The sequence below is a fragment of the Danio aesculapii genome, chromosome 1, assembly GCF_903798145.1.
Source record: "Danio aesculapii chromosome 1, fDanAes4.1, whole genome shotgun sequence".
NCBI classification, from domain to species: domain Eukaryota; kingdom Metazoa; phylum Chordata; class Actinopteri; order Cypriniformes; family Danionidae; genus Danio; species Danio aesculapii.
The window spans coordinates 1,845,579-1,863,848 of NC_079435.1; the positions used below are offsets into that span (position 1 = coordinate 1,845,579).

Sequence of the window (18,270 nt, forward strand, 5' to 3'; positions counted from 1 at the left end):
GTTTGTTTTTTGCAGCTAATTTGATTTGCTGATAAATTTTTTACATGCTGATTACGAGTGCCAATTGTATTTTATTTTACAGCTGATTTATTTTCATCTTCTGAGGTGCAAGTCATTTATTACAGCAGTAAAAATGCCCTTAATTTGATGTTTTTCCAGTTTATTCTGGTGTGATTTTTTGGAGGGATTCCTATTGTTGTTTTTTGAGGCTGATTTCGATGGGCAGTTTGTTTTACGGCAGATTTTATTTGATAGTTATATTTTTACAGCTTGATGATTTTTTTACAAGCATATTTGCCAATTCTGATTTATTTTCCCAAAAGAATCTTTAATATTAAAAGTAAAAACTCGATACCACTACCAAACAAAAAACAGCAAACAAAAACACCACAGTGGCTTCTTCTACTGCAGACAACGACATTTTTCTGTCTGATATTTGCCTCCAATTTATCAGGACGTGACAATGTTGTTCTCTTTTGTACATACTATTTTTACTATTTGTTTTATTGCTCTTTCCATATGTTAATACATTTTATTTTACATCTGATTCAGAGTAACGGATTTGTTTAATGGCTGATTCTGTTTGAAGATTTTATTTACTCAAGCTGATTCTGATTGACAATTCAACATTTTTTACAGCTGATTGATCATTATTTTACTAGCAAATTTGCCAATTGCGATTTTTAAAATATTTATATTGCTAAAGGCTCGTACACGGACGCTTTTCGTTTGCCTTTATCGTCAGTGTTTTGAGACGTCTGGATTCAAACCCAAGTAACTTTCTCTGCAGTCGAGCAGAAGAGTATGCAAAATCACTCCTTGATGTTAGATGGCGCTACACAACTTAAGCTTGTAACACTGAAGAAGACAAAGTTAACACACTTGTTGTTTAAGTTACTGGCGATTCGAACAAGTATGAATAGTTCTAGTAGCAGCTCTAGCGATGAAGAAATGATTATTGTTCAGCAGTGCAGTAAGCAGCTCCATGTTCATATCACCTCTGGGCATCTTCTTCAGTGTGCGCTCGTATTGACAGTTTTACACTTGAGCGCCTCCAAGTGCTGTTTACTGTAACTTCAGCAGCTCTGTGCACGTGAACAAAATTGCCGATCTGATTGGTGGAGAAACAAAAAAAATGAGCATGAGGCATTTCTTTAATGAGACTTTTACACTTGGCTTTTTGCGCATTGGTGTGCACGATCACATTGGCGTCCTTTATGTAGTCACGAAGCGTTAAACGTTGACGGAAAACACAGGGAAAAAGCATCCCATGTATATTCATATATATTCATATATATATATATATATTCATATATATATATATATATATATATATATATATATATATATATATATATATATATATATATATATACACATATATATTCAATATAACGTCAAAAAACGCTCCCTAACAAAAACAGCAGACAGGCTGAATAAAAATGCAGATTCAATCTCTGCCAGTAGATGGCGTTTCTAGAAAAGTGGTAATAACATAATATCTTTGGTTAGTGCTGTAAACAGCAGCTGCACTGGAAGTAATGGCTTTGTTCTCTTTCAGCATAAGATTAATTGACATCTTTTGATGTAAACACAGCTAGCGGCGACCCAAACTGACCCGCGTCAGGTCTCAGTGTAATAACAGATGCTGTTATTTCTGTGAGTGTTTATTTCTGCTGGTCTGTGATCAGCTCAATCCTCCGTCCAGTGGCTCTCAACTGTGTGTTTAACTCAAATGTCCAGTTAAACAGTTTCTGCTGAGCTGCCGTTGAATCGAACCAAACTCTGGCTGCTGTGTAAATCATGTTTAAAACTGAATTATTAATATCTACACAGTGTTTTTACTTTCATAACAGCCATTCATTACATTGGCGTCGTTTTATTCTTCTTTCTTCATTTAAAATGTCAGAATCAAGCTTGTTTAAATGAAGTGAATGCAGCTTTAAATTAAGGATCTAACCATCGTTTTGGTTTCACTACGTAAATGAGATGTTAAATTAGCCACAAGGATTTTTACATTTATTAAATGAAACCCCTTGAGCATTCGATAAGAAACGTTTAAATAAGCTGACTCTGTGTGTTGTAGTTGTTGGACTGTGATAACCTGCTGACCAATCGTGATGTGTTGTGGAAACTAATGCGGGAAAACAAGACGATTGTGGCGCCGATGCTGGAATCCAGAGCTGCGTACTCTAACTTCTGGTGTGGCATGACGTCTCAGGTACTGCCAACATTATTGAATAATATTCACAGTAATGTTTACTTATTTACATTTGTACCTTTTAGAATAATAATGTAAATAAAAATGTTTATTTTTATCATTTAAGCTGCACTCTCTACTCTTTGAGCTGTGAAATATTCAAGTTTATTTGTATAGCGCTTTTCACAATAATTATTGCTTCAAATATACATCGTCTAGATCTGAAATGGTGTAGAAATGGTACCCTGAATTGTTGAGTACTTTAAAATATTAAATATGTATTTGAATATTAACTATTTTTATGATGAATATTAACCACACCATTTTAAATATTAAAATATTAACCATTTGTCCATTTCATCTTTTGTTTGTTTTTATAAATATTACTCTGTTAATGTTAACGGTTACATTTTATCCTCAGGCATGTATTTTTATTGGAATTGAAATAATTCACTATTTTCCATTAAATGGGTCCTATTATCCTCTTAAGGCCCAAGGTGTTTTTTTTACATGCATTTTTTTTATTTCTCTCGTCTATTTGGGCTTATTGGAACCTAATTAGAATAAAAATCTAAGTATCATCTATTGATATGATGTACTTTTAGAGAAAAATGGTGTCTATATATGTGGACTCGTGGTCCCAATTTACATAACACTTTTTCCTGAATGCATATTTAACGTAGAATTTTTTTTGAACTTGTTTTGACTATCAGAGAGTAAAAACTAGATTTTTTTTCTCATTTTGGACAGTTAAAAATAGTGTTTGGGACATTTCATATGCAGCAAAACAGTTGCAGGATGACACTGTGTCTGCAACAAAATAGAAAACATTTAAAGTATTTTAAATAGGCCATAAGAGCTCAAATGTGCTGTCTACGTATGTGGACACATAAGGTAACGGCAACAGTCTGTGAATATATCCAGCTTCTAATGGTAAAAATTTATAAAACGTTATTTTTTTTATGATCACACTTGATATAAACAGTCTGCAGAAACACTTTGACATTCTCCCTTTGTACGTGTCATCAGAAGGGGAAGGCCCAAACCCAATAGTGACCATCTCTCGGTCAATAGCATAGGACATCTTGTTTTTGAATCTGCCACTATGCTGACACACAGGCATTTGTAGCTCTGCCTTTTTCTGAAAAGATCACCAACTATAAATAATTAAACTGTAAATTCTCGATAGTGTGAAGTTAATCTTCACGTTTGACTAATGTAAACAAAGATAGTGATGATGTTTAATATTTGATATTGTCTTCAGGGTTATTACAAGCGTACTCCGGCCTACATGCCGATCCGGCGTCAGGAGCGCAAGGGCTGTTTTGCGGTGCCGATGGTCCACTCGACGTTCCTGCTGGACCTGAGGAAACAGGCGTCCCGTCAGCTGGCCTTCTTCCCGCCACATCCCGACTACAGCTGGGCCTTTGATGACATCATCATCTTCGCCTTCTCCGCACGCATGGCAGGTGTGTCATGTTACATGTTCATTAGTAACGCACAAATCATGAATTTCCTCCTAGAGCTGATTTATGATTTTATATGACGATTATATACATTTTATGACAGTATATTACGAATCCGACAGACAATTTCATGTGATTTCTTTTTTACTGTCTGATTCAGAGTTGACAATTAATTTTTTTAAATAGTTGATTTCGATTGACAATTTTATTCATAATTTTACAGCGATTCTGATTGATGAATTTTTATTTGCAAACTACCAAATTCTGATTTCGGTTTCTTTTCCAATTAAAAAATATATATATACTTTTAACAAAAAACAAAAACATGAGGCCATTACCAAACAAAAACACCACAGGCTGAATAAAAATACAGACTCAGTCTCTGCCAGTAGATGGCACTTATACCAAAGCAGAAAACAAAGCAGCTGCGCTGGTATTTAATGAATTATACAGAGAAAAATTATGCGCCTTGAACGGCTACATTTACATCAATAATAGCTAATTCTAAATAATAAGGCATTCAATTTTCTTCAAACGTTCAGTTGTGGTCTGAATACATGTCCTTATACTACAGGGCTCGAAATTGCTACCATTTTGGTCGCATGAGCGCCCGAAATTTAATCTATGCGACCTCATAATATATTTGGGAGCATTTGTGTGTCTGAATATAATGGTTGTAGTGCAATCTGATTTGATTTTCTCTAAAAACTTGCTGAATCGCTCTACCCTGCTGCTGTATTGGTTCATATTAGCAGTCAGTCACTCAACGCTTCCCGCTGTCAGATAACAGGGAGCTTTTGTTACTGCAGGAAATGCAAACGGCTGAAGAGTGAAAAGTGCACAGGTTTGCAAACCTCACCTAAAGTTATAATAATAATAATGGCGCAGATGACAGCGATCATGACATGAGGTAAATGTTGATCCGCCAGCTGAGATCAATCGAGTGTTTTCGGAGAAGGTGCCCGAATCTTGTTGCATTGCATTCACCGCGTGTTCAGTGCAAATGTCCGCTAAATATAAAGTCTAATACTGTACACATCATCGCCAAAGAAACTCACCTTTACTAAGTTTACACTGAAACTACGGCTCATAACAGAGCGGTATTGCGCCGGTGGTCATCATGAGAATCCTGCTCTGTCTGCTCATAAATTGGTGCGGCTGACTCGCCTGCTTTATTCCACCAACACAGAGAAATGAAGATCAGCTCATAATGAGACTGATCATTTACAATGACCCAAACCAAAACTTTTAAAGAGTGATAGAAGTGAGACTTTCTTTTGTCCGTTCTTTCTTGAGATGTTTATTATTTTGCTATTGAAAGTAATACCATGATATTATACCGTCACCGTTCAAAAGATGAAAAATACAGTGATATTAATTTTAGGTCATATCGCCCACCCCTACATTATATATATTATATATATATTATATATATATTATATTCATTTGATGAAATCCTATTTTTCAGTTTTGCCTTTTATATTTGTGTAATATTTTTAAAGGAGAAACAAAAACACACAATTGGAGCAAAAAAAAAAAAGGTTTCTCTCTAGTGTTCATGCTTGTAATTTTTGTTGTTCAAAAATTGGTTTGTCCACAGAGGTTCAGATGTACATCTGCAACAGAGAGACGTATGGGTATTTCCCGGTGCCGCTGCGCTCTCAGAACAGTCTGCAGGACGAGGCGGAGAGTTTTCTGCACTCACAGCTGGAGGTTATGGGTGAGTTTCAGGAGTCTGGAGCTGCTCTGATCAAACCCAAAAGAGAAACTAAACGTCCCGATTCTTCTCTGTGTGTGTTTTTTCAGTGCGCAATCCTCCAATAGAACCGTCTGTGTATCTATCACTCATGCCAAAACAGACAGATAAAATGGGCTTCGATGAGGTGACCACAGTTTGATTTGATTCTGATTTTTTATTTTACTTGTATTTTGTATCATTTAATATTCAATTGTAAATATTTGATGTCTTATTTTATGAAATGACTTAAATTACTGTTATTTCATAGTCTTTTAATTATTCTAAAAATATTAATTATATATTATAATTATTATTCGATTTATTTTATGATTATTGTATGCAATTCTATTTTTTTAAATATTGCTTTATACATTTTGGTTTTGCAATATTTTATAAATATAAAATATATATATATATTTTTTTACATTTTTTGACAAATTTTAATTGTTATTTTTTTATTACAGTATTAAATATTATTATTTTAATTATTTATATTTTAATTATATTTACCTTTTAGATTTGATAATTTATAAAAATTATGGAAATTTCTTTTTTTTTTTACATTTTGACAAATTATAATTGTTATTTTTTATTACAGTATTAAATATTATTATTATTTTAATTATTTATATTTTTATTATATTTACCTTTTAGATGTGATATTTTATAAAATTATGGAAATTGTTTAATTTTGTTGTTGTGGTTTTATGCAATCCTATTTCTTTCCCATTTATTTTTGTAATATTTTATAAAATAAATGGAACTTGCTTCATTTTATTTTGCCTAATTTACAATTGTAAGATATTTTTATTACAGTATTATAATTGTATGAAATAAATAGGGAACCATTCTTTTATGAAATACAATTTTTTTTAAAAACGACAACTTAATTTATATAAAATTTTATATTAAATAAATCTATTTATATGTAAATGTTATATCTCAGGTGTTCATGATAAATCTGCTGAGGCGTTCAGACCGGCGCGAGCGCATGTTGAGGACGCTTTACGAACAAGAGATCGCATGCAAGATCATCGCAGCTGTAGATGGCAAGTATGTTTTAAACACACACACACTATAGACACACTTACTTTTAGGACTAAAAGAATTGGGATGCAGCATGAGTGTCAGTCATGTAATGCTTGAAAGTGTGTGTGTGTGTGTGTGTGTGTGTGTGTTTCAGGGCACTGAATGCGAGTCAGGTGGAGGCTCTGGGGATCGAGATGCTGCCCGGTTACAGTGACCCGTATCACGGTCGCCCACTAACCAAAGGAGAGCTGGGCTGCTTTCTGTCCCACTACAACATCTGGAATGAGGTCTGAGAGTAACTGCGTTTAAACTGACACATAATAATAATAATAATAATAATAATAATAATAATAATAATAATAATAATAATAGTAATAATGTTTAAAAATCCCTTCAGTTTTTTTTCCCACCCCACTCGTGTATTGTTACATACATAACCAAAAGGGAGTCAATTTGCCCACAGTTTATTGAGTATTTGTAAAATTTTAAAGCATTTTCCCAAAGTATGTGTCAAAATAAGGGTCGCCAGCAATTATCATCCCATTTGCTGAGACACAGAAAGTTTTAGCCAAATTAAGACTCGAAATCAGCCCCAAGTGGATGAAAACGACCCAACAGCACACAGGGCTTTTATTGTTGACTGAGTAAAATGCTGTGCTCTGCTCATTTGACAATATTGAGCTCATCGTCCAATCACAGTAGAGGATGTGTTTTGCATCAGAGTGATTTGATATATTATTTTGGTTCGTTTGTCGCCAGATTGTAGATCGTGGCCTGCAGTCGTCTCTGGTGATCGAGGACGATCTGCGCTTCGAGGTGTTCTTTAAGCGGCGTCTGCAGAATCTGATGCAGGAGGTTCGGTCTCAGCGGCTCGACTGGGACCTGATGTGAGCAAACACACACTCATTCATCCTCACTAGCTGTGTTTTTAAAATTAAACTATTTTTACGCATTGAATAAATTGCATTAAAAAAATAAGTTTAACGGAAAAGCCAAGATCCACATCAACTTTGAAAATGCACATTAAAAAAAAACTTCATTAGAAAAATGCATGAAGTATTTGATTATAGTGTAGTTTTTGACAGATGCTAATCAGATGTGTGTTTAAGGGGTCTTTGCATCATTATTGTTGGTTTCTAAATTTCCATCGTCGCAGATCTAAAATGTTGTTCTCCTGATAGTAAAAGGCCTCAGTCCTCCGTCAGTCCGTCATCACAGTGCTTCAGTATTATTCCTCTTCTATTATTATTCCCTCCAGAACTGTCTTGAGCATCTGTCTGCGCTCCCGTCTCACGCCTCCAAAAGCCACCGCATTCACTGCGTTTCATCTTCTGAGACGCAGCTCATTTATTAGAGGAGAACAAACCCCACAGTGGCAAATCCCACAGCATCATACTACACTTTTCTGACTCAGATTTGCTCTAGTTTATCAGGAAGTGATGATTTTGTTCTCATTGGACGGAAATGCTGCTTTAATCAGCTAATGTTTTATTCTCATCTTTGGACGGAAACACTATTGGTCTGTGTATGTGGCGCCCCCTACTGGACACAAGCTCACATGTTTTTCCTCTCTGTCTTCAGTTATATTGGCCGGAAGCGGATGCAGGTGGAGCGACCAGAGAAATCAGTGCCGAGGATCCACAGCCTGGTGGAGGCAGACTACTCGTACTGGACTCTGGGATACGTGATCTCGCTCCACGGCGCACAGAAGCTGCTGAGAGCCGAACCGCTCAAGAAGATGCTGCCGGTAGATGAGTTTCTGCCAGTCATGTACAACAAACACCCCATGTAAGATACACAAACCCTTCTGCTTGAGTTAGTTGAAGTCAAAATTATTCGCCCTCATATGCATTTTTTTCTTATTTATTTTGGCTAGAATAAAAGGTCAATATTATAAGCCCCCTTAAGCAATATTTGTGTTAGATTGTCTACAGAACAAACCACTGCTATATTGTTAAAGTATTTTATATTGTATATTACTGCATGTTCAGTGTTCTCCGTCTGATTTTTTGTGTTCTCCGTATCGCAGTGAGGAGTACATGTCTCATTTCCCACGAAGGGACCTGCGGGCCTTCTCTGCGGAGCCGCTGCTGATATACCCCACACACTACACAGGAGACCAGGGCTACATCAGCGACACCGAGACCTCCAGTGTCTGGGACAACGAGAGCGTGCTGACCGACTGGGACCGAGCGCGCTCACGAAAGAGCCGTGAGCAGGAGGAGCTGAGCAGCGAAGCCCAGAACACTGATGTCCTGCAGTCACCGCTCGACAGTACAGCCCGAGACGAGCTCTAGAGCCACGGGATATACAAAACCACAGCTATAGAGAGTTCTAGAGCCCAGAAATAAATAGACACACAACTACAGAGACCTCTAGATCCCAGAAAAAATCCAAACACACAACTATAGAGAGTTCTAGTGCCCAGAAATACACAGAGACACAACTATAAAGACCTCTAGATCCCGGAAATATACAAACACACAACTACAGAGACCTTTAGATCCCAGAAAAAATTCAAACACACAACTATAGAGAGTTAGAAATCCCGGAAATATACAAACACACAACTACAGGAGACCTCTAGATCCCGGAAATATACAAACACACAACTGTAGAGAGTTCTAGAGCCCAGAAATATATAGACATACAACTACAGAGACCTCTAGATCCCTGATATAAATAAACACACAACTACAGAGACCTTTAGATCCCGGAAACACACAAACACACAAATATAGAGACCTTTAGATCACGGAAATACACAAACACACAAATATAGAGACTTTTAGATCCCAGAAATACACAAACACTCAAATATAGAGAGTTCTAGAGCCCAGAAATATATAAAGACACAACTACAGAGACCTCTAGATCCCAGAAAAAATCCAAACACACAACTATAGAGACCTTTAGATCCCAGAAATACACAAACACACAACTATAGAGAGCTTTAGATCCCGAAATTACAAACACACAACTATAGAGACCTCTAGATCTCGGAAATATACAAACACACATCTATAGAGAACTCTAGATCCTTGAAATATACAAACACACAAATATAGAGAGTTCTAGATCCTGGAAATATACAAACAAACAACTATAGAGAGTTCTAGATCCCGGAAATACACAAAAACACACAAATATAGGAGACCTTTAGATCTCAGAAATACACAAACACACAAATATAGAGACCTTTAGATCCCAGAAATATACAAACACACCACTATAGAGACCTATAGATCCCTGAAATATACAAAAACAAAACCTTAGAGATCATGAAAATATATAAACACACAACTATAGAGAGTTCTACAGCCCAGAAATACAAACACACAACTACAGACTACTAGAAATACAACAGACTAGAGCAGCACTAAACAACAATATAAAAAAGACCTTGGTTCACAATGCTACATTCAAAGAAGAAAACACAACAACAAAATATTATTTATAAAGAAAACAGAACAAAAGCCAAACTCAATTAAATTAAATCCACAACAATGAAATGTAGCATAATCACAAGAAAATTAAGCCAGAACAGAACAAAAATCGAATGTAAACAACAACAGAACCAAGGCCAAACATAACAAATCAAGCCTAAACACAATGGAACTCAAGCCATAATGACCCAACAAAATTAAGCCACAAAAAACACAACAGAAATGCTCAAGACCACTGGGTTAGGTCAGTAGTAGGTCAACAGAAGTGACAATTGCCTGCATGTTTTTCTGGAATTGTCTGAAATGACTTACTGCTGCAATTAAGAGACTATAAATGCAGGAAAAAATGAAATATTAAAACACACGTTTAATTGTGGCACAGTCAAACACTTAAAACTATGTCTGTCTAATGCAAACATGCACACTAGTGCTCAGTAGTATTTCTGTTGTGTTCTTCCCCTTGATTGTGTTTTGTTTTGGCTTTCCACTGTGTTATAAACTTATATTTGCCTTTGAAACTCCATTGTGTTGTGCACTGCTGGGCCACCATTTAAATACAGTCAAATACAGAGCCTTCATGAGAGAATCGTCCACTGCTCAAGAGGATGTGTTACAACACATTTGAGAACAAATCAACATTTGAGGACGTGCAACATTATAACATGCTTTAGATCAGATAAAAAACGCAGATTCTCCTGAAATGCTTGACTATTGGGAGCATGAACGCGAGTCGCTCTGACTTATGCAATATATTTCTTTTTCTTTTGTTATTGGGAGCCTCAAGAACAATCATGATTTGATGTGGTCCAGTTAGCACTATTTTAAACCTGATCTGATGTCAAGCTTTAGCTAAACGTGGACCAGTGCTTGTGATTTGAACATTCCTTTATGATGATCTCCCTCTGAGCATGACTTTTATTATGTAAGGGAATCAGGTCGGCGTGTGAAGGCAGTTTGGATCTGATGGTTTTGCTTGCTGATGACTAATTTATTGCTTGTTCAGCTTGATCATAATCCTCTGTCAGTGTAAATATGAGCCGACAGTATGTGTTAATATCCCTGATGTGAACCGTACGGAAGTTGTTTTTTTTATTTTATGCATTTCCTCAGTTGCCTTAAGAGATTTTTGTCAGAGAATGCATTTTAAAGCTAACACAGATATTTGTGTGAGGCAAACTCATGTTTACATGATGCTTCGTGTGTCAGCTCAATAAATGGGCATCATATTTAGTTAGGAGAGAAAATGCAGTGTTTTTATTGAATCAGTTTTTCCTTTCTTTCATTTCTTTGACGGATGTTGTTCATCTGTACGTCTCCTGAATGTGCCTTTTATACCAGAGAATAAAGAATGTTTCTTAAAGTCTGATTCAGTCTCATTTTATGAGGATGTGCATCAAACACTATAGTTAGAAACAGCATATGATAAGAGTGAAATGTATTTTCATTACTACATAGTACAATGCAATGCAAATAATCACCTATACAGCTAATCATGTTGCAGAAACTGTGCATTTAGGCAAGCAAAATCAAACCAGAATAGAACAAAACAAGCCAAAACACAACAGAATTAAGCTCAAACACTATAAAATCATACCACAACACAATTAAAGCATGCCAAGCGCAACGGAAATGCTCCAGACCACTAAGGAATGTTGATCAGCAAAATTGGCAATTGCTTGCGTATGTTTTTGGACACTTTACTGTTCATTAAGATACATTATTACATTAGGCACAGCCGATTGGCTGTTTGTTAACACAAATATCTAATCAGCCAATCACGTGGCAGCAACTGTGCATGTAGAGGTCAGGAAACTCTGCTCAAGTTCAAACCAAGCATCAGAAAGAGGAAGAAATGCGGTTTGTGTGACTGTGGCATGGTTGATCTGAGTAGTTCTGAAACTGCTAAATGCTGAAGTCATTTCCGAGTACTTTCACACATACATACAAAAACAAGTCTAAAAAACGCTCCAAAAACAACATTGGATACATGAAATATAATGTAATTGGGAAGACAAAAAATAACTTCTCTGAATTTAGTATTGTCATGAAGGGCTCAATTTTTGCACAGTATTTTAGACAAACACTGTATACAAGTAACTAATTAAATGGCCTAAAAAGTAAACCATTTCAGTGAATATGTAATTCAAGTACAGTAACCAGCTTCCTTTCAGACTACTTACACAGGCAGTTAGCAAGTGCACTATGCTAACCAACTGAATAGTTTATAGTTATAGTGTGATTGGGGGGGTTGGGCTTAAACACAAACAAACAAAAAAAACAACAACTTCATTTCAATATAAGGGCATTATAGATCTGCAGAAAAGAAACTAAAATTCTCACACATTTATTAATTGTTTAATTGAATGTACAAATTTTCAGAAGTCTATTTTAGGTCTGGATAAATACGTACAAATTTTAACAGCATCACATTTTAGGTTTGGCAAATAAGTACACAATATTGTAGAATGGCATATTTCGTATGATGACAAATGCAGATTATTTTCAGAAAAGCATATTTTAGGATTTGGCAAATCTGAACACAATATTTTAAAAATGGCGTATTTTGTGTTACGGCAAATATATAATATTCATTTTTATGTTTTAGGTTTTGGTGAATGCGAACACCTTATTTATTTTCATAATAAGATTTTATGTGTGGGCTAATTCATACAAATTTTCAGGATAGCATAAGATTTGGTGAATACATACATCTTATGTTCCGAATAGCCTGATTTAGGGTTTTTTGGTGTAGATTTTCAGAATGGTATATTTTTGCTTTGACGCAAATATGTAAAATTTCTTTTCAGAATAAAATGTTTTAGGCTTTGGCGATTAAGTTTTAGGTTTTTTCAAAAGATTTTGTGTTTTGGCAACATTCACAACGTGAAGTTTCACAAACTAATTTCGAGAGGAGCACGTGATATGATTGACTACAGCTGATCCTCATTGCTAATCATTAGCTAGCCTATCAGATCATTCTAAAGCTACTATAAATATCCTGCCTAAACTTCATTCCTTATCTTCGTTTTTGGACCCCCCCATCCTCCCCTTCTCCCTCCTCCTCTTTCATGATCGGGCAACATGGTGGCTCAGTGGTTAGCACTGCTGCCTCGCAGTAAGAAGGCCAAAAGTCCAAGTTCTAATTGAGCCAGTTGGCACTCCCTGCGTGGAGTTTGCATGTTCTCCATGTGTTTGCGTGGGTTTTCTCCGGGTCCTTCGGTTTCCTCCCACAGTCTAAAAACATGTACATAAGTGAATCCTAATACAGTCACAAGCACTTAACTCATACATAGAGAAAGAGGGCACTCGAGAAACACCTGATCTCGTATCCCTCCTAATGCTCATTGACCAAGCGGGAACCTTGGGCTCATCTATCTGCGAGCTCAGGGTTCTCTCCCGGGACAGCATGCCAAACCTGCTATCATAGTCGAGCATTGTCTAAGTGTGAACTCTTGAAATACACATTTTCAGAATAGCTTATTTTTGGATTTGGTACATTTGTAGACTTACTATAGTTTGGCAAATACAAACAGTATTTTTATAATGGCGTAATTTGTGTAATGGCAAATATGTAATATTTATTTTTACAATTGCATGATCTAGGTTTTAATGAATACATGCATGTTATTTATTTTCATAATATGTTTTTGTGTTTCAGCAAATTCGTTCACATTTTCCGAATGGCATAAGATTGGCGAATACATTTTCAGAATAGCATAATTTCAGTTTTTCGTGTATACAAATACAATAGTTTTAGAATGACATATTTTTGTTTTGTTGCAAATACATAACATTACTTTTTAGAATTGTATGCTTTAGGCTTTGGTGATCAGGTTTCAGGTTTATTTTGTGTTTGGGCAACAGTCGCAATGTACACATTTTCAGATTAGCATATTTTAGGATTTGGGAAATTTGTAGACTTTAAGAATCGTGTATATTAGGTTTTTTGACCAATACGTACACAATATTTTTTTTAATGATTTATGTAGGTGTAATTTGTGTTATGGCAAATATGTAACATTGATTTTCAGAATAGCATGTTTTAAGTGTTAGTGATAGCTTAAACCTGATTTATTTTCATAAGATTATGCTTCAGCAAATTCGTACACAATTTGAGAATAGCATATTTTAGGATTTGGCAAATACAAACTACATATTTCCAAAATCAGCATAAATTAGGATTTAGCAAATTTATACACTTTAAGAATAGTGTATATTAGATTTTTTGGCGAATATGTACACAATATTTTAAGAACGACGTTGACATTTTTGTTTTGTTGCAAATACGTAAAATTCATTCTTAGAATAGCATGTTTTTGGTAATTAGTTTTTTTCATAATAAGATTTTGTGTTTCAGCAAATTCGTTTTCAGAACACATTTTAAGATTAGGCGAATACTCGCATGATATTTTCAGAATGGCATAATTTAGGATTTGGCAAATGTACACGTTTTAAAGAAAAGTGTATATTAGGTTTTTTGGAGAATATCTACACTATTTTTAGAATGGCGTCATTTTATTTCGTTGCAAATACGTAAAATGTATTATTAGATTAGAATTGCGTTTTTGGTTTTGCTTTAGGTTTTTTCAGCAAATTCGTACACATTTTCAGAATAACACATTTTAAGATTTGGCGAATGCATGCGTTTTTAAAATTTATTTATTTTTATTTTATGTTTTTTGGTGTATACACATACAATATTTTTAGAATTGGTGTATTTTTTATGTTGTTGCAAATACGTAAAATTTGCACGTTTTAGGTTTTTTCGTAATATTGTATGTTTGGCAAACGTCCTCACAATGTACACATTTTCAGAATAGCATGTTTTAAGTGTTAGTGATAGCTTAAACCTGATTTATTTTCATAAGATTTTGCTTCAGCAAATTCGTACACAATTTTAGAATAGCATATTTTAGGATTTGGCAAAATACAAACTACATATTTTCAAAATCAGCATAATTTAGGATTTAGCAAATTTATACACTTTAAGAATAGTGTATATTATGTTTTTTGGCGAATATGTACACAATATTTTAAGAACGACATTGACATTTTTGTTTTGTTGCAAATACGTAAAATTCATTCTTAGAATAGCATGTTTTTGGTAATTAGTTTTTTTCATAATAAGATTTTGTGTTTCAGCAAATTCGTTTTCAGAGCACATTTTAAGATTAGGCGAATACTCGCATGATATTTTCACAATGGCATAATTTAGGATTTGGCAAATGTACACGTTTTAAAGAAAAGTGTATATTAGGTTTTTTGGCGAATATCTACACTATTTTTAGAATGGCGTCATTTTATTTCGTTGCAAATACGTAAAATGTATTATTAGAATAGAAATATGTTTTTGGATTTGCTTATTAGGTTTTTTTAGCAAATTCATACACATTTTCAGAATAACACATTTTAAGATTTGGCGAATGCATGCGTTTTTAAAATTTATTTATTTTTATTTTATGTTTTTTGGTGTATACACATACAATATTTTTAGAATTGGTTTGTTTTTTATGTTGTTGCAAATACGTAAAATTTGCACGTTTTAGGTTTTTTCGTAATATTGTATGTTTGGCAAACGTCATCACAATGTACACATTTTCAGAATAGCATGTTTTAAGTGTCAGTGATGGCTTAAACCTGATTTATTTTCATAAGATTATGCTTCAGCAAATTCGTACACAATTTTAGAATAGCATATTTTAGGATTTGGCAAATACAAACTACATATTTTCAAAATCAGCATAAATTAGGATTTGGCAAATTTATACACTTTAAGAATAGTGTATATTAGATTTTTTGGCGAATATGTACACAATATTTTAAGAACGACATTGACATTTTTGTTTTGTTGCAAATACGTAAAATTCATTCTTAGAATAGCATGTTTTTGGTAATTAGTTTTTTTCATAATAAGATTTTGTGTTTCAGCAAATTCGTTTTCAGAGCACATTTTAAGATTAGGCGAATACTCGCATGATATTTTCACAATGGCATAATTTAGGATTTGGCAAATGTACACGTTTTAAAGAAAAGTGTATATTAGGTTTTTTGGCGAATATCTACACTATTTTTAGAATGGCGTCATTTTATTTCGTTGCAAATACGTAAAATGTATTATTAGAATAGAAATATGTTTTTGGATTTGCTTATTAGGTTTTTTTAGCAAATTCATACACATTTTCAGAATAACACATTTTAAGATTTGGCGAATGCATGCGTTTTTAAAATTTATTTATTTTTATTTTATGTTTTTTGGTGTATACACATACAATATTTTTAGAATTGGTTTGTTTTTTATGTTGTTGCAAATACGTAAAATTTGCACGTTTTAGGTTTTTTCGTAATATTGTATGTTTGGCAAACGTCATCACAATGTACACATTTTCAGAATAGCATGTTTTAAGTGTCAGTGATGGCTTAAACCTGATTTATTTTCATAAGATTATGCTTCAGCAAATTCGTACACAATTTTAGAATAGCATATTTTAGGATTTGGCAAATACAAACTACATATTTTCAAAATCAGCATAAATTAGGATTTGGCAAATTTATACACTTTAAGAATAGTGTATATTAGATTTTTTGGCGAATATGTACACAATATTTTAAGAACGACATTGACATTTTTGTTTTGTTGCAAATACGTAAAATTCATTCTTAGAATAGCATGTTTTTGGTTTTGGTAATTAGTTTTTTCATAATAAGATTTTGTGTTTCGGCAAATTCGTACACGTTTTCAGAACACATTTTAAGATTAGGCGAATACTCGCACGTTATTTTCAGAATGGCATAATTTTGGATTTGGCAAATGTACACGTTTTAAAGAAAACTGTATATTAGGTTTTTTGGAGAATATGTACACTATTTTTAGAATGGCGTCATTTTATTTTGTTGCAAATACGTAAAATGTTTTATTAGATTAGAAATATGTTTTTGGATTTGCTTATTAGGTTTTTTCAGCAAATTCGTACACATTTTCAGAATAAAACATTTTAAGATTTGGCGAATGCATGCATTTTTAAAATTTTTTTATTTTTATTTTATGTTTTTTGGTGTATACATGTACAATATTTCTAGAATTGGTGTATTTTTTGTGTTGTTGCAAATACGTAAAATTTGCACGTTTAGGTTTTTTCAGCAAATTCATACACATTTTCAGAGTAACACATTTTAAGATTTGGCGAATGCATGCTTTTTATTTATTTTATGTTTTTTGGTGTATACATGTACAATATTTTTAGAATTGGTGTATTTTTTATGTTGTTGCAAATACGTAAAATTTGCACGTTTTAGGTTTTTTTGTAATATTGTATGTTTGGCAAACGTCATTGTAACGGCATTGTATTTTGATATAAGGTGATGTGTACAGGTGCGTATGAGAAAGTATTGCACATATTTATTGCACAGTAGAGGAATATTTAACTGTTCATAAGGTAGACAGCCTGAGGAAAGAAACTTTCCTGTGTCTGGCTGTTTTTGTGCTTGGTGCTCTCTTTCAGAGTAGCATATTTTAGGATTTGGTGAATTATTTGCTTGTAAGTGTTTTAGTGTATAATTTAAATTAAGCGTTTGAATGTCATTAATGTTCATCCCACTGAACTGCTGTTTTGATTTAGTCCTGTTCATCCATTGCTGTCCTCTTTCCCGCACTCCTCCTCTGTCCATTGGATTAAGGTCTGGGTATATTTTCAGCCAAGAAGGATTATGGGATCTCTGACAATCATTGCTGTAATCCACGAGAGAGCGACAGGCTTCATTTTCACTGTTCAGTTTGTGAAAATCAGTTTTTGAATGTCAGCGATGCCTCGTGCAGGTGTTGTGCGTGTTATATTGATTTTCAGTAATTATCATCGGTCAGATTAAACACCCCGGGAGCCTGTGTTAGCTGTAATCCCTCTATCCCTCACTCTTTCTCTCGGCCAATAGGATTATGACGGTGGGTGGGTGTGGATTAGGTGGTCTGCTCGCCGTATCCTCACGTCTCTCTCTGGCGGGACGGTAAATAAACACACTGACTGAGGTTTTGATGCGGTGTTGCTTTAATTCTGTAATCTCGGGGAGTTTGGTGACGGTAAACGACGATATTCATCTGAACTCATGATCGCTTCGGTTTGGTTCATCTGTGATACTGAGGACGGCGAGACTCCATCATTGAAGGTGTGTCAGATTTGTGTTAGATTCTTTTAAATTAGTGCGTGATCTGCAGTAAACATTTGCACAATTTTGTGATTTCTGAGCTTGTGCATCGAGTCTCCTGCAGATGATATTTTACTCAGATTAATTTCAGATTATTGTTATTGGTTTTTATTGTTTTTGATGACAAAAATGCAATGATAATGTTTAATGCTTTTAATGTCTGGTCAAGTGCTCTAGAAAGGGATCTAGATTGTT

The 18,270-nt window shown here is 34.3% G+C and overlaps 1 protein-coding gene across 1 annotated transcript in view; it reads left to right on the forward strand.

Annotated features, from left to right (window-relative positions):
• Positions 1-11,245, forward strand: part of colgalt1b (collagen beta(1-O)galactosyltransferase 1b) — a 47,481-nt gene extending 36,236 nt beyond the window's left edge. The window contains exons 4-12 of the mRNA XM_056455121.1: positions 2,087-2,221; positions 3,465-3,669; positions 5,267-5,386; positions 5,473-5,549; positions 6,351-6,457; positions 6,588-6,720; positions 7,193-7,320; positions 8,015-8,221; positions 8,463-11,245. Of these exons, the coding sequence (XP_056311096.1) occupies positions 2,087-2,221; positions 3,465-3,669; positions 5,267-5,386; positions 5,473-5,549; positions 6,351-6,457; positions 6,588-6,720; positions 7,193-7,320; positions 8,015-8,221; positions 8,463-8,730 (1,380 nt within the window). The 3' untranslated portion in view covers positions 8,731-11,245. The remainder of the gene's footprint in view (positions 1-2,086; positions 2,222-3,464; positions 3,670-5,266; positions 5,387-5,472; positions 5,550-6,350; positions 6,458-6,587; positions 6,721-7,192; positions 7,321-8,014; positions 8,222-8,462) is intronic.
• Positions 11,246-18,270: the final 7,025 nt, after the last annotated feature.